Genomic DNA, 23,736 nt, shown 5'->3' with positions numbered 1-23,736 from the left:
AAGATGGATGGATGGATGGATGGATGGATGGATGGATGAGTATTCAAAAATACAATCCCCCACCTTCATTCTGGTGTCATCCAGAATTCTACCAACGTTCAGCATTGTAGAGATGGGCTCTGTAACTGGCATACCAGTAGCTCTTGGGAGCAGCTGGTGCTTAAGGGACTGACTGCAGAAGGGCAGAGCAGGGTGTGGAGTTAGACCACTAAATTAACAACTCCGTAGAGTCTGTGTAGAGTCCCCCATACAGGCAAGCACTGAGATGGCAGCATCAAGGAGTCTGGTGTTTACTTAGCAGGAAATTTGAAAAGAACAACAATGCTGGGGAGGTGAGTTTAGGGTGAAAGACTGGCAGGGAAGGTCACTGCCTCCATTCCCAGTGCTGGCTCCATGGGACATCTGGTCAGGGTGGTGGGTCCCTTGGCGTTTGACATCCTCTTTAGATCACATTGCCACTCAGCAGTGGGCTGCTCTCCCCACTGGCCCCCTGCCCAAATGCCTGGCGTAGGAAGAGGCGGACAGAGGTGCGGTCAGGCAACCAGCTCCTGGGGGAGGTGCTGGTGGACACTGCAGCACGTAGCGGGGTGTACTTTACACGCCTGTAGTGAAAGAAGATGAGATAGTAAAAATTCAGGGAGGGTGAGAGCAGCAAATGTAGTTGCTTTGAACAGAGAAGTTCTTCCATTTTTTCCATTTGAGAAGTAGCTGGGTCTCCACCCACACAGGCTCCACCCACTACCTGATGCCCATTCAGAATGGCCAGGAGCCTCAAGCAGGCACGCACTGGTCTACCTGGCAAGCGTTGTGCCATGGAGGACTCAACAGCTGTGAGCTGACAGAGCAGAGGGGTCATTCTGAGGTTCAGATAGTATTCAAGAGGCCAAGGATGAAGCAGATGATGGGCAGGATTGGCCGATTTGGGAAAACAACGGTAAGGCAGAAATGACCTGTGGGTCGGGCGGTGACAGGTTTCCTGTACCTTTCATGAAGTGCACAGAGAAGAGGGCATTTCAGCAGATGCAGCTTGCCATGCAGGGGAAAGAAAGGCAGCACCTACTGATATTCCCTCTTCTGTGCATCTCAAGAGACCTGGTCTACTCCACTAGCCTACTCGCAGGAGGAAGGGGAGACCAGCTTGGGTGCCTCCTTGTGTTTGGACAACAAAGCAGCTTCCTGTGTTCGACTGTCTCGCTTTGTTAGGACCTGCCCAAGGACAATAAGGACTTTATATCTGTTGGTGGACGGATAAAGGTACGGGCCTTCTTGAGCCCTTTCCCCTCTGAAGCAGGATTGTGATTATTAAAGCAGGACACTGAGGGGAGGACAGATTGCACCACAACTGACATGCCAAGAAGCCCCTGACCTTGGTTGAGAGGCTTCAGACCAGGGGTAGGCAACCTTGGCTCTCCAGCTGTTGCCAAACTACAACTCCCATCATCCCCAGCTCTAATGTATTGTGGCTGGGGAAGATGGGGGTTGTAGTTCAGCAAGGCAGGAGCGCCAAGGTTGCCTACCCCTGCTTTTGATTCTTCCATACCAGGCTTGCCAGCTCTGGACTGAGACACTTACTCTTGGCTCAGACGAACTGAGCCCAGCATTGCTGAGCAGAGACTCACCTGTAGGTGTAGGCCACAGCTCCCAAGGCAGCAGCAACAAGCACCACTCCAGCTACTAATGCCATCTGGGCTGAGGCTGGCGTTCTTCCTGCTGGAGAAGAAAAGAGGGTGAAAGTGATAGATGGTGTCTATTCCTTGGGAAGACTGGGAAAGAAGACTTTGGAAAGAAGAAAGGTCTAGCCTTTGGGCTAGCCCTGCAACACTCCTCTGCGCCTCTGTCTGATGTACACATAGAGGCTGGGCTGCCCATGAGAACCACCAGGATCCACGCAGATCCCAGCGTTGCTGCAGTGCTAAACCCAGCGCCATGGCCCGGCTCAAAGCCCTTAACCTCAGCGCCATTATCATGTGTCAGCGCGAGCTGCTTGGAGCTGATTCTTGGGAGACCGGAACAATGAATCCCTGCCTCAGAGCAATCTGTACTGCTCCTCACTGCACGGAGCAGCATGGATCGTGTGGCAGCACATTCTGTGCTACCACGAGGAAAACACTGGGTGTCTGGGGGCGGGGGGGGGAGCCAGGTTTGGGAAGCCTTCCCCTTGCCCTCCTGGTTGTGTGAATGGCCCCATAAAATATCAGGGGACAAAGAGAGACCACTCTCAACCTTCTGACTGTTCCGAGTGCTGAGAGCCCAGAAAGCCCAAATATTTCTGATTAGATGGGGAGACACTGAAAAAGAGAGGGGTGTTTCTCCCCCTGCAGTGCTCTAAGGCCTGGGATAGATCTGGACCACAGCAAATTTAGCTCCCCCAAGCGCAGGCCTTACCCTGGATTCTGACTTGCGTGCTGGCTACAGCCAGGCTGTTTGCATCCGCCAGTGAGATGTTGACACAGTAGAGGCCAGACTGGTTGAAGGCCTGGCGCAAAACCAGCTGGCAGTCAGGTCCAGGCTGGATCGGGCTGCATACAGTCTCCTGAGCTGTCAAACAATCTGCATCCGAGATGATCGTGCAGACTTCTTCAGGGAGGCTACAGGTGGGACAAGGATATACATCCAAATATGGGGACAAAGCCAGCCTGCCTTCCACAGCATTCTGAACTCCATCAGGTTTCCACATTACTACAATGCCACCCTAGTCCCATTTCAGTGTCGCTGTTGCCATATATTCTTTCCCAGCTTCTGGAAAGATTGTCATGTTTGTTCAGTCTGCCCTACAAGCTGGCTTGTTGCTCCCATTGCCTTGTTTTGGTCTTCCTTTCATTCCTCTCATCAGTCCATCTCTATGCTCCCATGTGTTTCAACCACCATTTTTGAAAGAGAAAGCAGAAATTTCTGGAGGTGAAACTCCTACGACTATTTATATACCACTTCTGAACATAAGACTCCGCAAAGCAGTTTACACACAAATAATGAAATGGTGGTTCCCTATCCCTAGAAAGGGTTCGCAGTTTAAAAGAAAACACATGGTAGACCCTAGCAACAACCACTGGAGGGAGGCTGCGCTGGGGTTGAATATTTGCACCAGTTGCTGTCCCTCTGTCTAATAGAAAGCAAATCATCGCTTTGTAAGGTGCCTTAGCAAGAGTCAACCAAGGAGTCTGTCTTGCTTATGAAAGCTATGGGAAAGAGGTCTACTGGATCCTGAACAACCAATCCACCCTATCATCCTTGTCATTACTTTCATGATGTTTGAGGTTGGATCAAGCTAGACCAGGGGTTCTCAACCTTGGGTCCCCAGATGTTGATGGACTTCAACTCCCATAATCCTCAATCAAAGGCCATTGGGGCTGGGGATTATGGGAGTTGAAGTCCAGTAACATCTGGGGACCCAAGGTTGAGAATCCCTGAGCTAGACCTTGACTGAACCCACAAAGCCCATGTTGGTGGAAGGGTAAATACAGGTCTTTCCCTACAAGCAGCTCTTGGACTATGGTTGTTAACAGAAGGAATATCTATCAAAAGGGGCCCAAAGCACATTTTATCTTATGTGGGATAGTGCATGCAAAGAGTAGTATAGTATCACTTTCAGATATAATGGAGAGAAAGGGAAAGGGCTTGCTAAGCTGGGGAAAATGAAAATTGTGTTTGCTGCTTCTTTTGTAAAATCAGGAAAGAGGAGCGCTTCAGTAATAGAGAAAGAGCACATTCTTCAAGGAACTAAAAAGCTCTTTAGGGGGGAATGCATCGTGATGACAATTCAGTAGGTTATTATGTTTGTGCAGAGTAGCCTTGACCTGCACAAAGACAATTTGCTAGGCTTTTAAGGGGTTATTGGCACACTCTCGCACTCAAGTGTGTCAGCAAGGTAGCACTTAGCTTCTGAAAACTTTGAAAAGCTGATTAAAAGTAGACTTGGAAAAAAGGCATTGCCTAACTTGTCCTTTTAATGCCAGTGGCACTACTTTGAGTAATTTTACTCATCCGGTCAGCCATTGAATGCAGTGGGACTTCCCTCTGAATAAAGATATAAAGATCAGACTGTTAGTCTCCCCCCTTCTTACCTTCCTTGGCAGGTCACCGTGAGATCGACTGTGTTCTCAGCAATGGCTGGCAACAGTGGCACCACCTGCACGATCTCCACACTCTCAATTCCCTCTGTGGTCAAAGAAAACACACCTGGGTCTTTTCTGTTCTCTGTCCCACCCCCAAATAGATTCCTTCCACTGCCCATTTTTGACAAGAGCTTCCACTTTAGAAAATCACGGCTGGCAGCAGGAAAAGAGATGAAGGCCTTCTGAACTTGGACTGAGTATATTTAAACTCCTGAGCATACCTCTCAAAGGAGCGGCACTGAAGTCAGCTGGATGGGGGAAATGATGGACTTGCAGGTAACCTGGCTACATTTTCAGATGATTAGGTTGTGAATCCAAAAGTGGAATCCCTTGCATCCTGTGCCAATGTCATTTCCCCCCCTCAGTTGGGAAAAATAACCTCTAGATATGCGTATTATCTTACTGCCATCAGTTGGGGTGATGGTTTTATCACCGTGCTGCCCAGCCAGGCTATTGGTCTATCTGGGGGTTTGCAGGGGGAGAGGGGAAAAAGGAGTTAATAGGCTGCATGTGGAATAAATTTGCAGGACAAGCAACAGGACCATTAAGAGCAGATCCCTCCACTAAGGTCAACGTCCCAATAAGTGGAATGTGAAGCAAAAACCATTTACTGTAGGGACTCCTGGTCCTGTGGTTACATTTTAACTGACCAGTGTTGCTGCCTTGGAAGGAAAAGGCTCAGATCACTTCAAACAAAGAGACTTTTTATTGTCTGCCAGTGTTGATGTGGCCCCTTCCATGTGTGAGGCCTGGAGAAATTGCCCCCCATTTCCTGGGAATGGAGATTGGTGGCCTTATATCCAGCAGCAAATATTGCGTCACTCTCTCTCCTGTCCCCTTCTAGCGATCACCAAATTCTCTCACACTCTGTTGCTGAGTGTGGGGCTGTTAGCTGGCCTGGGAGTGTGTGGAAACCAGTGGGCCTTTTAATTCAGATACTAGGGACCTCTGCAAATGGTTGTAATCCATCTGATGACCTCCACCTCCTTGCTTTATTAATGCCCACCTGCAAGAACACAGGGTCTCCTTTCTGGGCTTTGCACCATCCTGAGTCCCCCCAAGCCTGTCCCTCATCACCCCATCCCCAGGACTCACGGACAATGTCCAGTGCAGTGGCGAAGGTCCCATAGCGGTAGAGGAGGCAGCCAGCAGGAGCCTGCCGCTTGACCAAGATGAGGGCGGCCTCCGTTGCAACTGTTTCAGCGTCAGGCACCACAGATACAGTCAGATCGATGGTCACTGGGTCTTCAGCAGCATCTGCTAGGAAACAAGCCAAAGGCCATGGGGAAATGTGTGGAGCCAGTGTGATTATGCAGTTGGGCCAAGACTCGGGAGACCCAAGTTCAAATCCCACTTCAGCCATAAAACTTACTGGGTGACTCTGGGCATGTCATTTATCTTTCAGACTAACCTACATCACAGGATTGTTGTGAGGATAAAAAACCATGTCTCCTGCTCTGGACTTCTTGGAGGAAGAGTGGGATATAAATGTAAAAAATAAATACATGTCCCTTTTCCTTCTTTTTTCCAGTTTCTCTTTTCCTGTGGCTTTGTACGGCAAAATGCCTGTGGCGTTTGCTGTGAAGGGGAAAGAGCCACTGTTCCTTCTAAGGCGTGCGCATGTGCGTGCGCTCACAAATTTTTGAATGCCTGCTTGGTTCCTTTGAGATCCCGCTCAGGTTGAATCAGGAAAGCCCCATTCTGAACGCAGGTGCGTGCACACTGCCTTGATACTGCCACCCAGAACAAAACTCATTCCTCATAGAGACGAAAAAAATTAGAGGGACCACTGGAAAGAGCCCCTTTGAGCTGAAGGATCTGAGTGAGAGGATGGATGCCCTGGATTTGCAGACTCAGACAAGTGGTCCTTCATCTGAATGAGAGGGAGGAGCTGCGTTCTGCTGAGGAGAGGCCTGCACAACTTAAGGCCCCTAACTGTTTTTGGACTACAGCTCCCATAATTCCCAGCCACAGTAGCCAATAGCCAGGAATTATGGGAGTTGTAGGCCAACATCTGCAGGAGGGCCAAAGTTGAGCAGGCCTGGGAGGCGAAGAGGAAGTAAACAGATTTGATATAGGTAGGAAGGATTCATGAGTTCAAAGGTAACAACCTGACTCAGGAGGGCAACAGAAGCAGGGCATGATATGAGCAACAGGAATATGCGAGTGGGTGGAAATAGTAGGCGAGTGTTGTTGAAAATGTGAAGATGCTTTCTACTGAGTCAGAGCATAGATCTACCTAGTCCAGTATTGTCTACTCCAAGTCTCACTGGAGCGGCACTCTAGGAGCTCAGGCAGAGCAAGGTCTTCCCATCATCTGCTACTTTGTTTAACTGGAGAGGCCAGGGATTGGACCTGGGGCCTTCTGCCTGCAAAGCATGTGCTCTGCCATTGAGCTGTGGTCCCTTCCCCTTGTTGGGGCATCCAAGGGAAAGAGAGGTATCCCTTCAAACAGTTGGATTCACAGTGCATCTCTGCTAGGAGCTGTATCACTTGGGAGAAGTGCAGCTGCTGGGCGGGTACATCTGGTTTTCACACAAACTGCCCCACCACCAGTATACCCCTCTCCCACTTGCCTGAATTCAAACGGCTTTCTGATCCAGTTTTCTCAGCCCATCTCCACTTCCTGAGCCCCAGCTGGGATTCCCTCTGCCTTCAACAAGGTCTGCCTTCGACAAGGTCACCTACACGCAAGGGATTGGGTGGAGGCAGCCACAGTGGATCAGCACACGGGGAGGATCTCGGCGAGCTCCGGGAACCCCTGCTAGACCTACCTGTTGCCGAAGAGACCGGGGTGTTGACCACACTGGAGGGTGTCACTGAAACTCCAGGAAGTGCAGTGGTAGGTGCCAGAGGGGACAGAACCGTGGGCGCAGTTCCAGGGTCGTCCTCGGGTGCCACTGTGGACAGAGAAGCAGATGCCACGATGCCTGGCAGAGAGGCAGGCACTGCAGTGGACACAGAGGCAGGGGCCACAGAGCCCGGCAGAGAGGCAGGCACTGCAGTGGACACAGAGGCAGGGGCCACAGAGCCCGGCAGAGAGGCAGGCACTGCAGTGGACACAGAGGCAGGGGCCACAGGGCCGGTGGCATCTTCTGTTGAAGAGGCAACAATTGCTGGATCCACAGATGCGGCAGCTAAATCTGCCCCTTCAGGCACAGCACTGATGATTGTAGCAGGTGCTACTGTGGCCAAGGAACCGGCACTTGCCGTTTCAGGTTGCTGTTCAGTGGGGAGTGCTGACGTCCCAGGGGCTGCCGCTATAAGTGCGAAAGAGAGAGAGAGGGAGAGAAAATATAGACAGGAGATCAGACTGGGTCACAGAGGCAGGAAATGTTCCTAGCCTGCTAACAATCAGTGGCCTCTCTAGCAAGGGTAGGCTCTGTGGGTCTCCAGATGTTGCTGGTCTACAGTTCCCCTCACCACCAGCCACAATTTATTATAGCTGGGGATGATGGGAGTTGTACTTCAGCAACATCTGGAGAGCCACATGTTTTCTAGTCATGGTCCTGCATAGGACCATGGGTCAAATAATGTCCCTAGTGGCTCAAATGAAAGCCACATGGATGTCCAGCAAATTTATGAACCACCTTTGGGAACAAAATACCAAGGTCTTCTTCCTGTGCTGTTGTTCAGAGGATATGCCCTGTCAGTGCATCCCTTTAGACTTGTCATTGCCTGGTCATTGGCAGGAGGCAATGGGCAGTGGGGCTGACCCACACATTTGGAATGTGAGTCACACCCACCTGACAAGGAAGGATCTGGGACCAGTTTTGTCTGGGAATGTGTGCGGGCGGGGAGCAAAACCAAGTTTGTAGATTTGAGAGCTGGAGCTAACATGTGGGTCCAAACAAACATCTGCAGGTAGATGGTTAATTTATCATAAAGTGGTTGGACACTGTCCTGGAGTGAATCAAAGTGAAAGGCACCAAGGCGACTCATAAGGCTAGAGAGAAGCCTTTGTAGGTTCACTACAATAGTGATCAATCCAAAGACCTGACATGATCTCAAGGCAGGGTTCCTTGGCAGAGAAGTAGATACAGAAACTGTTCCTTAAATGTAGAAACCTTGGGTTTAGTAATGGTTTGTACCTTTAAAGCAGGAGTTCCCAGCCTTAGGTCCTCAGATGTTGATAGAATACAATTCCCATCATCTCCAGCTACAATGTCTGTTGAACCCCCAGATCCAACAAAATCTGGGGACTGCTCTTTGGGAACCCCTGCTTGAAGGAACCATTTCCACATCAGCTTGCCTGCCAAGGAGACCCTGTCCATGGTCGAGATTTGGGGGCATATTCTAGAAAGCACTGGGGCCCGGGCCAGGCTGGTGGGGCCTCATAGTCCCTGTAGGAACGGAGAATGTGCTCTAGAACGCACCCAGTGCTCCTCTATGGTGGTGCAGTGAAGATTCACAGTGGTGAGCAAGTTGTTTTTCAGGCCAGTTCATCCACTGTGACTGGCCTTCTCCTTGAGGAAGCCCAAGTTTCCCCAGAACGCCGTCTGACCACCACAGTGCTCTATTACGTATGAGCCCTATGTCACTCAATTTCTTCACATTTTCTTCCTTGACAATTCAGTCTTTTCAGTGCAAAATAAGTTACGCTAAGTACTTCAACACCTGCAGATTTAATTGATATGCACCATGTTTTGTCAGTGCTGGACTGGCGTTTGTTCCTTTGTGTAGAAAGAGGGCCAAGTCCACGGCTGACCAGACTGTCTAGTAGGAAGAGACACCTAGAACTTACCAGAAGTTTGGACTCCCTCAGAGCTTGTCCCAGCCGGACTGCTGACAATGGGCAAGGCAGTGGTAACCTGGACTGTGGTGCCACTTGGATTGGTTGAGGGGACAACAGGTGGCTGTTCTGTAGTGCTGCTTCCGCAAGAGGCCAGGGGGATGGCAGCCTGGAGCACCACGCGAGGGATGAAGGTCCCAGCGGTGAGGTAGGTGTGGGTAACCAGGGCTTGCCGGGAAATCAGTGTCCCACTCTGGTCACCAAAATCCCAGGAGTAGGAGATGTCAGCATCACGCAGATATTGGCTGGGATCGTGGAGCCGCACACCAAAGGAAATGGCCCGGTTTTGCACAAAGCGACCATCTGTCCCATCCATATCTAGCACCTGTGTAATGTCCACATTGAATGGGATCTGGTCTGGGGAGGGAAGCAGAGCAGCAGCAATAAACATGGGAGTTAACTGGGCAAAAAGATGCTCTATGCCTGATCCTCAGTTAATCATTCTTGCCCCCCTCTCCATCTTTTCTTGCCCCCCTCCCCAACTTTTCTCCTCCTCCTCCTCCTCCTCCTCCTCCTCCTGGTCCAGATGGTTCCTGTTCTATCAAACCTCAGCCTTGAGTCCAGCCATTCAAACTTACCGGTGATGCTGAACTGTGATGAGGTGCCACCTATGGGGATGAATTTCTCACGTCCTCGGTAATGGTAGACTTGCACGTCCATGGTGTAGGAACCTAGCGGTATGTTCCCTGTCTCTACGGTCAGCTGGGATGAAGGACCATCGACTACCTGCCAGTAGCGCTCTGCAGGGAAGGACAATGATGACAGAAACACTGCTAATTGTGGGCAGGCAGCACAGAATGCTGCCACCTCACAAGGGAGGAGGCAGTCAGCTGAAAGGGAGACATTTGTTCTTCCTCCTGGTACCATTTTGAACATGCAGAGGCTGAGTGCCACAGCATTTTCAGGCCAAGTAGCAAAAAGATACAGGCATGTAGGCAGTGGACACTGAAGCACTAGTACTCCAAGTACAGACAAAGGAGAGGTCTGCAAGGGAATGTAGTGCAAAGCTTGAAACCACCATAGCCAAGGCAGAGTGTCGACTTTTTTTCCTGGTAGAGCTGCTGGGTCCAAAGCAGAAATTCAGCAGGAAAATATGCTTGTATCTATGTGTATGGGAAAAGCTGAATGTCTGTGTATCATGTACAGGAGCCCTCCTAAAAAAAGTCTGGCACCCGCAACTGCAGCAGCTATGGCTTCAGCTGTCATGCCTTCAAGCATTGTGGATTTATATTTAAGAAGGCTCATCACACCTTTATATTGTATATACATATTTCAAGAACAGAAATATGCAAATATGGGGGGGGCGGTTGTCTCAGGAAATTCATGCTTAGTAACATGTATGCCAATATTGATATTATCTCTTAATACCAATAGTTCAGGGAGCTTCATTCTCTATATACCGATCAACTTTTGGTTGTGCAGTTTTTATCCCTCCTGTTATTTTTGAAAACAAGCAATCAAACAAAACACAGAGAGTGTGATTTCTCTTGAAAAATGAGAATGTATTCCTGTTGCTTTCTCACGTTATCTCCTCTTTCAATGTAAACAGGAAAAGGCATGAAAGAATGTTATAGTGAAATTAGTGTAAATGAGAAATCGGCCTAAGAGATAGTCCTGGGTGTGGATGTGTGGGTGGGAAGTAAAAAATGTGGGGGATACTATGCCGTCCCTAAATTGCTCTTGCAGACACTTACCCCATGTCTGCCAGACATAGACAAACTTGCCACGTCTTCCACGGTCACTTGGGGAGAAGGGTTGCCCATCGGGAAAGAAGCTGTCAGGGCCTGCCGTCTCCTGCTCAGGGAAAACAGGATCTCCTTGCATCACATGGGTGCCTTCAATACAGGGATTGGAAGAATGAAAAGGGAGAAGGAGGAAGTGAGAGAGACATGATTAGGCTCTGGAGATTCCGCCAGCCTTTCACAGAACCCAGATGTGCCACAGGCAGCTCACCATTTATGGAGCAGTTCTGGCTCCACACGATGCGTCCATCTGGCATGACTGTCTGGTTGCCAGGGAAGCGCAGAACAATGCTAAACGTGGCCTTTGCACCAGTTATGGTTGGGGCATCATTTCTGATATCAAATGTCACATCGCCGCCTGGAAAGGAAAGGGGTAAAACTACTACAGAGCTCTGGCTTCTGCCTCCACCACTAAGGCCTCCAAGCCTCAACCCACATAGGAAGCTGCCGTATATTGAGTCAGACCATAGATCCAACTAGCTCAGTATTGTCTACACAGACTGGCAGTGGCTTCTCCAAGGTTGCAGGCAGGAATCTCTCTCAGCCCTATCTTGGAGATGCCACCAGGGAGGGAACTTGGAACCTTCTGCTCTTCCCAGAGGGGCTCCATCCCCTGAGGGGAATATCTCGCAGTGCTCACACTTCTAGTCTCCCATTCATAGGCAACCAGGGTGGACCCTGCTTAGTCAAGGGGACCAGTCATGCTTGCTACCACAAGACCAGCTCTCCTCTGGTTCCCCTTCCAACATGGAACCACTGCCTGTCTTCCCAAGTTAGGCCGCACCTCGCCAGCAGTTCCGCTGCCTGGGGTCTCCCTCTTTCCACTGGGGGTACAGTCGGGAGTTCCAAGACTTGTAGGCTGAGTGCTTCTGGCTCCAGTTTAGCCCCCATCTGTTGCGCCTGCCACTCATCCCTGTAAGAAAAGAATAACCTCACACTCTCCAATATTTCACAGAGGAAGAGGGGCAGGGGTGGAACAATAATTGAGCACATGGGCTCAAAGAACCCACACGCCTCTGCCTCTGGGCCATCACTCACCTCTCCCACCACACTGACTAGCCACTTCTGGGGCTGCTGTGCATGCGTGTGGGGAGCGGGGCGGCTGAGAGAGTGAGAGACTGTGCATGCACACGCGCCCTGAGAAAAGCAGTAGGACCATGGAAGGCTCCAGCAGCACCAAGGGGTTCCCCTTCTCCCTGTCCATGCTGCCAACAGTTCACCCGTGGAGTAGACCATCGCTGGGGGCGGGGCAGGGGGAGCTGCCATAGTGAGTGGGACGAACGTTGAATGTGACAGGGTAGGGAGCGTGCCGCTGCTGCCACCGCCACAGGAGAGGAGCCGGGCCGCCTATGCCCCCCTCCCCACGTCACTGAAGAGGGGCACTTTTGTGACATAACATCCCTATGGTCACAGCAAGGATCCTGTCTCAGTTGCTCCCCACAGATGCATTCCATATTGCTGAAGGTCCCTTGCATGCTGGATGCTGTCTTCTTTTTAATAGTATTATTCACAACTGCTTTTTGCCCCAGGACGAAAGTTCGAAAGTGAATCGCAGCCATGGGGAGACCAAGCCTTAATGGGAAGCATGGAGGGGGGGCAAGCGAGGGCAAAGCCCCCTCCCCAACACCACAGTCCTGATCTGGTTCAGAGTCACACACACACCCCACACACACACACACCCCATGGGTCCTGTTTAGAAAACATACACATTACAAGCATGTCCGCTCCAACAATGCACTTAACGTAATGTATTCTTGGCCTTGAAGCAGAGCCTGTTAGTTAACTGAGCATAACAGTTGACTTTTTAAAACTGTTTGACAGAATGTTTAATCTCACAATGATTTTCATCAGGCTTCATAAGAGAACAAACACAATACACTAAGCAGCAATTACTCTCCAAGATGAACTGAATGGAAAGGAAAGTTGATCACTAGCATTTTGAATTCATGTGCTTGCGTCTGCATAAAGATACATGAGAGTCAAGATGAAACTGTCCCTAAGAGACTTGGGTGCAGGGTATCTAAAGGGCTGCCTTCTCCCACATGAATCTGCCCACCCCACTGGAACATTCTGGGATCACTCTGGGATCCCATTTGATCATTCTTGCGTGTGCTACCTCCATCAGAAGTCCACGTGGCAGCCACGTGAGACAGGGCCAGTGGCTCCTTCCTTCTAGAACTTCCTACCCTGAGAGATTCAACCAGTCTGTTCCTTAGGGGTAAAGACCTTTCTGTTTCACTAGGCTTTCCTGCATCTCTTCTGAAAAAGTTTTAGTCTTAGATTTCTCTCTCTCTCTCTCTCTCTGTATGTGTGTGCTGCCACAGGAAACTTTGCAGTTTTAATTGCTTGTCACATTTTTTATTGAGTAGACCTGTTCACACAATCTGGGTTTAATGTGGGTTATCATTGAAGTGATTGTGTGAACCTATGCCAAGGTAGTTTATGGCCCGGGATTCCCACCTTCACCTTGGCATGGGGTCACACAATCATATGAATGTTGGTAACCCACATTAAACCTAGATTCAAATGACTGTGTGGACAAGCCTCTATTGCATTGCATTGTTTTTGTTGATCTTTGTAAGCTGCCTTGAATCATTCTCGGGAAGGGCAGAATATAACATTTGAAAATTAATATAATACATAACTAAATTACCTCTCCCTTCAGAGATTCCCTTTTAGAGAAAAGAAAAGGGAGGGAAAGGATCCTGAAATAATGACAACTATTGCAACTCACACAATCAACATTTTAAAAGGCATCCCTCAAATCTCCCCAAAGGACAACACAGGGACACTAACATACAAGCCCAGGAAAAGAAAAGAGAGTGGCTGTCCCTCTTAAACAGCGAAACATTTGGTGCGTAGGCTACCTCTGATTCAGAGCCAAGGCAGAAATGATAGAGATCAGTCAAACCCTTTGCCATGTTGCAAGAATCATCCTCTTCTCAGGCTTGCCCCCCCACCCCATTTTGTCCCCCCAACAATCTTGTTAAGATTTGTCCCCCCAACAATCTTGTTAAGGTAGCTCAGACTGAGAGAAAACTGAGACTGAGAGAAAACGACTAGCCCAGAGTTGACTAGCCCTGAGAGAAAACGACTAGCCCAGGATTTGAACCTGGGTCTCCCAGATCCTAGTGTGGCGCTCTACCCACCGTACCACACTGGCTCCCAACTGGCCCTGCCCTCATCTCCCTGCACAACTCTGTATAGACGTTTTCTCGACCAGCCTTCTCATTCTCTGACGGGCCTGGGAGCAAACGGCAACCCATCCATACTGCTTCTTGCACCTCCCCATGCTTCCCTCCGCATGCTGTGGGAGGCTTTGGCAGAAGGGGGAGGGAGCTGTAGACGTCGCTCATGATGCCTTGTTAACCCCCAGTTCAGTTGCAGAGCCCTGCCCTCAGCTGAGAGTCACATGAAAGAGCTTGGGCAGCGGCTGCCGAGCCCCATGTGATGGAAGCCCCATGGCACTGCACTGAGCTGAGCCATCACATGCTGCCTGCACCCGCCGCTAAGGAGAAAAGTCCCTGGGCTCTTTGCCACAAGGAATGGGGTGGAAGTGGGCGGGCAGGCGGGCGGGGGGGGGGCCCTCCAGAGGGAAGCTGCTACTTGATATGCTTGTTGGGGATCTAGAGAATACGGCTGTGTCCCATCTGGAAACCCCTGGGATGAAAGCGGACACACACGGGGGTTGGGGCTGCTGATTGCTATTGCCAGCTTGCTTGCTTACTTACTTATTACATTTATATCCTGCTCCTGCTCCTCCTCCAAGGAGCCCAGCACAGTGGACATGGATATCTGTATCCTCACAACAACGCTGTGAGGTGGGTTAGGCTGAGAGATAAGTGATTGGCCCAGAGTCATTCAGTGAGTTGCATGGCTGAATGGGTATTCGAACCCTGGTCCTAGTCCAACACTCTAACCATGACACCAAAACACTGAAATACCACTCCACCAAAACAAACTGGCTGTCTTCAGGAGAGACTTTCTAGAGAAAAGGGGAGAACAGTGGATAATGTCCCAGGTTTTGCCCTTTGGCAAAAATGGCCAAACTGAGGCTCTCCAGTGATTGTTCAACTACAACTTCTGCCATGTCCAGCCACAATTTCCCACAATGGCTGCAATACATAAATGGGGGTGATGGGAGCTGTAGTCCACAATAGCTGGAGAACCTCAGGATGCCCTTTGCCCCCAGTTATACGACTTGCTCTGACTTCCTTCCCTTCTTTGAACTCTAACTTTGGTTCCCCAGACGGAACGAAGGGAAGCAAGACTCCCTTGCAATCCTGATCAAGCCATCCCTGTCTGCTGCCTTGGTCAACACCACATCCAGTGGGCATTAGGCCCCACATGTTCTCGGGAAGAGCCACCTAATGGCTCAGCAGGGAAGTGACTTGCCTAGGGAGCAAGAGGTTGGTAGTTCAGATCGCCACTGGTGTGTTTCCCAGAATATGGGAAACTCCTATATCTGGCAGCCGCGATATAGGAAGATGCTGAAAGGTGTCATCTCATACTGTGTGGGAGGAGGCAATGGTAAGCCCCTCCTGTATTCTACCAAAGAAAAACCACAGGGCTCTGTGGTCACCAGGAGTCAGCATCGACTTGACGGCATGATCTTTATTTATTTATTCTTTGCAAAGTTGCTCTATGTTGGTATTGAGGAATGATCCATTGCTGGACGCTTCCCCGGGGGGGGGGGGCGGGGAAGGATGGGATTAAATCTGAGCGTGAAGGTGATGGCCCTAAACTGCTCTAGATGCAGACACCACCACCCCGCTTTGTGTCCTTTGCTCTGGTTCAAGATCCAGAAGGGATCTTAACTCCACATGGGCATGTGGCGCTTCAAAGAAGTCACAGACAGAGCGACCCTTTTGAAGACTGCTGGCAGGAGGAGATGCAGCTCTCAAGAGGTGAGAGTTCAGTGGGCAAACTTTCTGTCATGCTGTCAGCATCAAGCCCAAGAAGAAGCACAAACCAACCTCCTCCCCACAGGGGTCTTTTTCAGGGAGCTTTTGCCCGACAATATCCTTTCCAACTCACTAGAAGAAAAACAGCCCACTTGAGTCAGCCCTGTGCTCACCCACTCCCACGTCCTGCTCTCAGCAGTGACCATGCCTGATGTTCAACAGGGTCATCTCCCCCGCTACACAGAAGGAGAGCCCAACAGCAGCTGATGATGCTGAGAGCATTCTCTGCCTTGACAGGCTTGGTTTTTCTCTAATTAGTAGCATCTAGATCAGGCCCACAGATCAGGACCATGGCAGAGGGCAGAAGGCTTTTAACCCTCCCTGCTGCCACAGTCCAATATGGGAGGCAGGGGCATGTTGTGGCTACTGTTGACCCCAAGAAAAAGCTCCAGTGGGCAGCAGCAGTGAGATCCATCACAATGAAGGCCTTCCCTTCATCATCAGGAGCTGGGTGCTGTAGTGATTAAGGCAGATTTGGCATATCAATTACTCTTGGTCTGACAGTGCTGCTGCTAATAAACCCCTGCTAACCTGGCAAAGAAGCACCTTTTAATGTGGTGATTCTCTTTATTGAGCAGGGGGAGAGTAACTGGCCCTATCCACCCCCAGCACAGTACCTCCAGTGACTGTCGCTGGTGTCTATCTTGTGTTTCTTTTTCGATTGTGAGCCTTTTGGGGACAGGAATCCATCTTATTTATTTATTATTTCTGTGTGTAAACTGCCCTGAGCCATTTTTGGAAGGGTGGTATCGAAATCAAATCAAATCAATCAATCAATAAAGCATCCTCAAGAGAAATGTATATTAACCAGCCTGACTACTACATCTAATGCAGTAAGACAGCTTTCACCTTAGAAAATGATATTATAAAAGCTGGGCCCAGGGAAGTGCTTGCAGTATGGAGGAGGCTTAATGTACAAGGTGGTGCTCGCCTTTACTTTGCTACAGCAAGAGGCAGAAAGAACAGCTGTGAGGACCTGGAAAAGTGGGGCGGGGGACACAGCATCACAGTGGCACTGGTATGCAGCCTGGATCCTGTGGCTTGATCCTGCATTGTGCATGCCGCCATATTATATATCATGGTTATGCTAATTACTATGATTCATTGAACACTGTTGCAAAGATGGTGTTAAAAATGATCTGGGATTTTGTGGAACATAAAAAATGGCCAGTGTTAGTCACAGCCTAGCCAAAAGAAAGAAAGAAAGAAAGAAAGAAAGAAAGAAAGAAAGAAAGAAAGAAAGAAGTGGGGAGTGGGGGGGTACTAAAGGAATCTTTAATCTGGTTGGAGTATACACAGTCATCAATAGCTGGCAGTTTAAAACTGTTCAGATTTCACTTACAAGCCGCCCCCCCACCCCCCGCAAGCAATTAGACTAGCTAATAATTGGATCTGCCTGCCAAGTGCAGAGATCCTCTGCCATTAATCTTCTGCATAACAAGTATGAACACACACACATTCCACATCCCAGACACCAAGCATAACTACAAAGGGATTACCAAGGTCTTGTCTACCTAGGCACAAATCCAGATTACCACGAGGTTTGGCTTTATAAGGGCAGGCAAATAAGAGTGTGTGTGTGTGTGTGTGTGTGTGTGTGTGTGTGTAAGAGAGAGGGAGAGTCAGAGAAAATAAAATTTTCACACATTGAGATTGATGGGAGACGGTCCATCTGATTGTTCTAAACATGGACCAAATTTTTAACCTTCAGCCATACCAAATACAATTGGCTTTTCTTTCTTAACACACTTACCCTGTTTCCCCGAAAGTAAGACCTACCCCGAAAGTAAAACCTAGCAGTAATTTCTGATGTACCGCTAATTGCCCTAGTGCATTTTTTGGGGCTAAAATTAATATAAGACACTGTCTTATTTTCGGGAAAACACAGTAATAGTGCAGTGGGGAAATGACTTGACTACCAAGCCAGGAGCTGTCAATTCAATCCCTGCTGGTACATTTCCCAGACTATAGGAAACACCTATATCAAGCAGCAACAATATAGGAAGATGCCAAAAGGCATCATCTCACACTGTGCGGGAGATGGCAATGGTAAACCCCTCCTGTAGTCTACCACGGAAAACCATACTGACTTGACGGTATACTTTACTTTACTTTTCTTTCTTAACATGGTTATTCTGAGAATTAAGCCTGCCCTTTTCCAGGTTAGAACTGCCCACTGCTGTCAGTGCAAATACATTGTTACAGTTCATATCTATACAGCAGTGAGAGAAAAGGGTGAGGCCTTGTCTCTGCTGCCCAGTAAATATTTGTGTCACAGGAAATGTTCATTCAGTTTGGAATTAAGTGGCGCTTGCCAATAAGTGCTAAAAACACACACACAACACTTTTATTTTAGCATGGCTGAAACCACGAGCACTATCTTGAGAAACTCAGAATTGTCCTAAACACCGAGGTTCAGTTAGCTGTCAAGAAACAAAAACATTATTTGATTCCAGAAGGTTATGCAGCGGGTGTTTCCAGTGTGGCACTACAATGCACATCTGAGCCATTCTCGCACTTTTTGTGTCACCTTTGAATGCTGTTCATGTGGGAGAGACATTGGAAAAGAAATCGGAAGTAGACTGCAGCCAGTGTAGGTTTTTGTTAAGAAGCTGCTATAAAACAGCTTATTTAAGCCTCATATATGAAAATGCCTTTTTTGCTAGAGCTTTTTTTTGTTTTTGTTTTTTTAGCCTTCAGAATAATTGTACAACCTTGGTGCAAGGCAACGGAAATCTAAAATTTGCAAGCATAAAAATGAAATTGTGTATGCAAACCAATCGTATCTATCATGCAAAGTAAAAGTTGTATATTTTAACTCATATTTTATCTTTTTGTTTGTTTGCTTGTTGTAAACCACCCAGAGGCGTGAGTTTTGGGCGGTATAGAGATATGTTAAAATAAAATAAAATAAAATAAAATGTGGAAAATACTAAAGCATATAGGGTTCATACACTGAACTAGCATATAGAGGTCCTATAATAAATGATACCTTTGGTCCCTGTGCCATTCATTCTCCTTTCCATAAGCTTACATAGGCACACTCAGAAGCTGGCTACCTTACTCCAGTCGTCTATTCATGTATCAAAACTGTACTCTACCATCGTATACCACTCTTTTTATCAGATGAATTGTAAGTATGTTTAACTACTCTGAGGACATTGGACTAGATCAGTCAAAACCTAAGAAAAACATGGCTGTTCTGCTTTTCATGTCTGGAAGGAAAACCGCTGTTGAGTTTCTTTTTGGCAGAAAAGTGGCCTAGAAAGGATAAGATAAATAAAATGGAAAGCATCATAGTTGTTGCTCTGTGAAACAAGGAAAGAGCAGCTGCCACTCTCTGAGTTGTGGGGAATTCCTGAATGCAGCCCCATACCAAGAGTATTAGGACAATCATACTCTACACACAGATAAATTCTTGGATACATGCACTACAGCAAAGAGTGAGACTCTAGTTTGCTGCGCCACTACTCTACAGGATATGTTGTTTAACCCAATCCTCTTAAAGACATGTAAAAATCTGGTGATGCTTAGACTGGGCGCATGATGATATGTAATGGGAACAGATTCTGATGAAACAGACACAATTACATGGTTCCGCTTGCTCGAAGAGAAAAATTGGATTGTACTCACTGCGTTGAGCTGCAGCCACAGCCCAAAGGGCCCAAATGGCAAGCCACAGGCACCAGATCCTTGGCATCTTCTTAGCTCTGGGTTCTCTCTGTAGCCTCCTCCTGAGCTTCTAATGGTAGAGAGGTGGAGTGGGAAGCCACTGGCTATAAGAAAGGGCCTTTATTTGCATACACCCCTCCCCTCCTAGGGCATCACTTGCTTTCCTTCCCCCTCCCGCTTCTAGTAACGGGAGCCATGGGATGTGTGATCTAGTCACAAGTTGGTAGGGTGAACACAATGGGGCCTCATTATTTTATCCCTTTGCTGGAATTTCAGGGGAGGGGGTGAGCAAAGTTCAAACACTAGAGCTCTTCACAAGAGAGAAGGAAGTTTGGGGATAATCAGTGAGATGACAAGAAAGAGAGGGGAAAATTACTAGTTAAGGAACTTCATTACAGGGTTTTGGGTGAGATTAAAGGGTGCACACTGAACCCATTCACCCCTTTGCTGTCACTCAAGCCCCTTTGCACTCAGCTCAGGAACAAGGCGAATATTTGATAGGCTAGGCAGTTAGTGAATCAAAGGGAGCAAAATGATGAGACCATGGCACTCAAGGAGGGCAGGCACGTCAAAACTACACCTTCCAGATCAACAGTGAGTGTGGCAGGGGGCTGAGGGCCGGTGGCCTTTTCAAGGCCAGTCACTTTTCAAGTGACAAAGTTGTGGAGAGCAGTGGGTAGAGTGTTAGACTTGGTACTAGACTCAGATCCCTGCTCTGCCATGATTAAGCTCACGGGTGAACTTGAGCCAGTACACACACACACACACACACACACACACACACACACACACACTCGCTCTCCCACCACCACCACCACCCAGCCTACCTCACAGTGTTGCTGTGAGGATAAATGGGTTAAACCCATGTATACCATCCTGAGATCTTGGGAGGAAGGATGAGATAAAACTATTGTAAATTAATAATATATTCTCCCATGTCACTTGGCTTTTAGTTTCCAGGGCAAGATCTGTGCCTTCTAATTTCAGTACCTAGTTTGTGACCACACATTGTATTTAGTGAGAGCCTGTTTGGTTCCAAACATGTTCCTATTGGCAGCTGTCCTCATGAGACAGCTATATGTATCATTCTAACTTGATGTCATTAAAACAGGCTGCATTGAACCCCCTTTCGCCACATAATTATTGTTTTTCAAACAATAACCCCCCCACACACACACACAAACCCCTGTATGGATTATCCTCCAGGGCGTTTTTCACACAGGGCTTTTAGCCCGCATCTCCTGCAGAATGGAGGGTGTGCATTCACATATCGGGCAGATTTACCCCGAAGTCCCTGCGAGCTATCAGGGAGCATTTCGCATACGACTCGGGTTTTTCATTGCATGTTAGAGTGTAGCCTGATTCATATCCAGGATAAAAAAGTCCACTTTTTGCATCGTTTTTTTTTTGCCACTTCAGACTCGCAGTAAAGCCTTGCAGTAAACCCAAGGTAAAGCCTGCTGTGTGAAAAAATGTGCATGTAAGGCAAAATTCGGGACTATTGCACCCTGGCAACAGTGTCCACACAACTCTTGACACTCCCAGGGTCTAGGAACTGCACAGATAAGTGAATGGTGTGAACTGGGGCTCCACACAGTCACACTCCTGTTGTGCCTTCCATAGTATAATGGCATTTTTGAGCTGGAAGGGGCCCTGGACTAGATCTTCTGGTCCAAGCTTCTGCTCGGTGCAGGAAACTGCTACAGCATCCCTGGCAAAATGTTGTCCCAGCCTCTGTTTGAAAACCTCCAGCAAAGGGGAGCCCACCCACCACAGCACAAAGCAGACTGTTCCACTGCCAGCCAGCTCTTCCCATGAGAAAATCCCTCCTATGGTGCAGCCTGAATCTGCTTCCTTGGAATCCCATCCCACTGATTCTAGTCCTGCCCTCAGAGGCAAGAGTGAACCAGTCCGTTCCTTCTTCTATGTGACAGCCCTTCAGATATTTGGAGATGGTTGTTATATCTCCCTTTAGCCTTCTCTTTCCTAGGCTAGACATACCCAGCAACCATTCCTCACAGGACATGGTTTTCAGCCCCTTCACTGTCTTTGCTGCCCTTCTCTGAATCCATGCCAGTAGATGCAGCACTTTAAATTTATCTCTGATGAACTTCACATCTTGTTGGTTTTGATGATCCAATATCTGAGCCTGACCAGATCAGTGTGGATTTTGATTACGTCTTCTAAGGCTTTTCTGAATGCCATAGCTAGTCTTCTAACATGTTTTCTTATGATGAATGTGTGTATATATATAGTATACTAATGAAGCTGGGAGCCACATCTGCCAACATACCACAATTGCCGATACAGGGGGCCACAGGTTGCACTAAGAAGACATGGCAGGTAGTATTGCCATCAAGATTCTAGAGCGCTGCCAGAAACAGAAGATGGCACTACTGACTGCCATGTATGCACTAAGGTACCACAAGGCTTTGTTTTTCCTGCTGAATCAGCAGGAAAAACAACAAAGTCTTGTGGTACCTTAAACACTATCAAATATACTATAGTACGAGCTTTTCTAGGCATGAGCCTGTTTAAACAATTATGTTAAATGGACGGTGAAGAGAATGTGTGTGAATCTATTTGAGAATTCAGATGATATTGAGTGCCTATTAGATTAAAAGCAAAATTGGGTCACCCAAAACTAAGTAGTTTCTACATATGAAATATATACAGGTCATTTGTGGATGCAAAGCGGGGGCGGGCGGGAGAATTGCCCCGGGTCCCCACACATGGAGGGTCCCACTCCCATCCAATGTATGGTGCAGTATTTTAAATGACCAGGTTTATCCTTTTCATTTAAGGCAATAAAGCTAGTCAGTTAAAATATAACCACAGGATCAAGAGTTATTTCAGTATTTTGCATCATTACATGGACACAGGATGCAGTGGCTAATATACTGTGCAACGTTATGCACACATTGGAACACAACATTTGTACAGTTATGCCAGAGTGCTGTTGCACAAGCACAAAAACTGCACAAACTGAGTTGCATGACAGTGTGGCCATGATATAATGGCTGTTTACGCAATGATTTCACTTGCATAATTCGTGCAGTTGTGAAACAGCGCTCTTTCACAACTGCACAAAAGTTGCGTTTCACACCGTGTGCATAACACTGTGCTGTAAGTCAGCCAGAGAGAAGAAAGTGTGTGTTTGTGGGGTGTCATGTTCTTATTAACATTCTGCCCCTGAGCCTCTTGGAGTCTTCAAAAAGGTCCTGAATACATACCTACTAGTACATGTCTGGCAGACTTCCCAGGTATTCAGAAGTAAATACTTTGAAAATTAAAAGAAAGGGAGAAATCCCACCCATACCCAAAGAGCAGGACATGAAGATGGTGCATAAGTGGAAATGGATTGGGCTGGAACCCCTTAGAAGTAAAACCAGCTCTCCCAAACCGTGGATGGGGTCATTCTGATCCCTTGTGTGCTGTTCTGGCAAGGGGTAGATAAATGTATAATTATGATTTAAGATTTAGGACAGATTTAACTTCTAAAACATTGTTCTCAAGTGTCTCCAATCATATCATTGTGGTTTTTGCATCCAGTAAGGGCTTGTTCTGGCCTCTTCTGATTTCAGCTGGGAATGGGTTAATAATGTTTTACTAGTACATGGATTTCATTCCTAAGCTATTGTTTGCGTATGTATTTAACACATTCCACTGTTTTTGGCAAAGAAATTATTTAGGAAACATTTGTTTTGGGCCACCCTGTGAATGGAGTTTTAAAAATATTGTAAAGATTTAAGCTCCAAAGTATTGTCCTCAAATGTCTCTAACACAGCCCACTGTTTGTGGAATCCAATTTTATTTTTAAGAGATCATTCAAGGTTATTCCATTCCAATTTTTACATCATCCGATATTACATGGACTTGGCAGTGCCATATAGAATGTTGAAGATGTCAACAGCAGACAGGGAGAACATGTTGGCCTGCCTGAGCCTCTAACAGCTTATCCTGCCTGAAGAAGGGATCAGCAGTGAGCAGACAAAACTTTAATGTTTTGTAAAAAAAAAAAAATTGTAAAAAAGTGAAACTGCAAAATAAGATTTACTCTATGCATGTTATACACAATTTACACCATCTACTCTGCATTTTTGTCATGATGACTCCACAGATTATTTCAATACAGTACACTGGGATTTTTTCCAAGCCTATTTGTATCATCCGGGGCCTAAACTGGACAAAAAGTGTGGAACTTAGAGCACCAACTCTAATATTCGCCCTGTACAAAGTTCGATTTTAGGGTTGCTCCGTTAAACTTATTCTAGTCACACACACTTGCATGAAATTTTGCGGAGATACTTGGAGGACTGGGTCATTGCCTAAAAATAATATGCAGAGATAACGCCAGTTTTGCTACAAAACTACCGTTCAAGAACTTTTTTCAAGACCAGTTCGGCTCGCCTAGGGTCAGTCTGTCAGCCTATAAGAAGCCTCCGGCGCCCGTT

The 23,736-nt window shown here is 47.7% G+C and overlaps 1 protein-coding gene across 3 annotated transcripts; it reads right to left on the bottom strand.

Moving 5' to 3' along the window:
• Positions 1-274: 274 nt before the first annotated feature.
• Positions 275-22,635, bottom strand: PMEL (premelanosome protein). 3 transcript variants are annotated; one of them, XM_053298381.1, is made up of 13 exons: positions 22,516-22,635; positions 19,244-19,352; positions 11,431-11,559; positions 10,858-11,004; positions 10,599-10,739; positions 9,483-9,644; positions 8,857-9,261; positions 6,887-7,372; positions 5,208-5,372; positions 4,062-4,155; positions 2,386-2,588; positions 1,620-1,710; positions 275-602 (listed from the first exon to the last, which is right to left on the bottom strand). In XM_053298381.1, the coding sequence occupies exons 2-13, from the start codon at positions 19,308-19,310 to the stop codon at positions 443-445; spliced, it is 2,250 nt and encodes a 749-aa protein (XP_053154356.1). In that variant the 5' UTR covers positions 19,311-19,352; positions 22,516-22,635; the 3' UTR covers positions 275-442. The 3 variants fall into 3 exon arrangements, with proteins under 3 accessions (XP_053154356.1, XP_053154358.1, XP_053154357.1); XM_053298383.1 differs by having other exon boundaries at positions 1,620-1,707; XM_053298382.1 differs by having other exon boundaries at positions 5,208-5,369.
• Between the last annotated feature and the right edge of the window lie 1,101 nt (positions 22,636-23,736).

This window comes from Hemicordylus capensis, chromosome 2 (genome assembly GCF_027244095.1).
Source record: "Hemicordylus capensis ecotype Gifberg chromosome 2, rHemCap1.1.pri, whole genome shotgun sequence".
Lineage (NCBI taxonomy): Eukaryota > Metazoa > Chordata > Lepidosauria > Squamata > Cordylidae > Hemicordylus > Hemicordylus capensis.
This window is presented reverse-complemented; position numbering and strand designations above follow the sequence as displayed.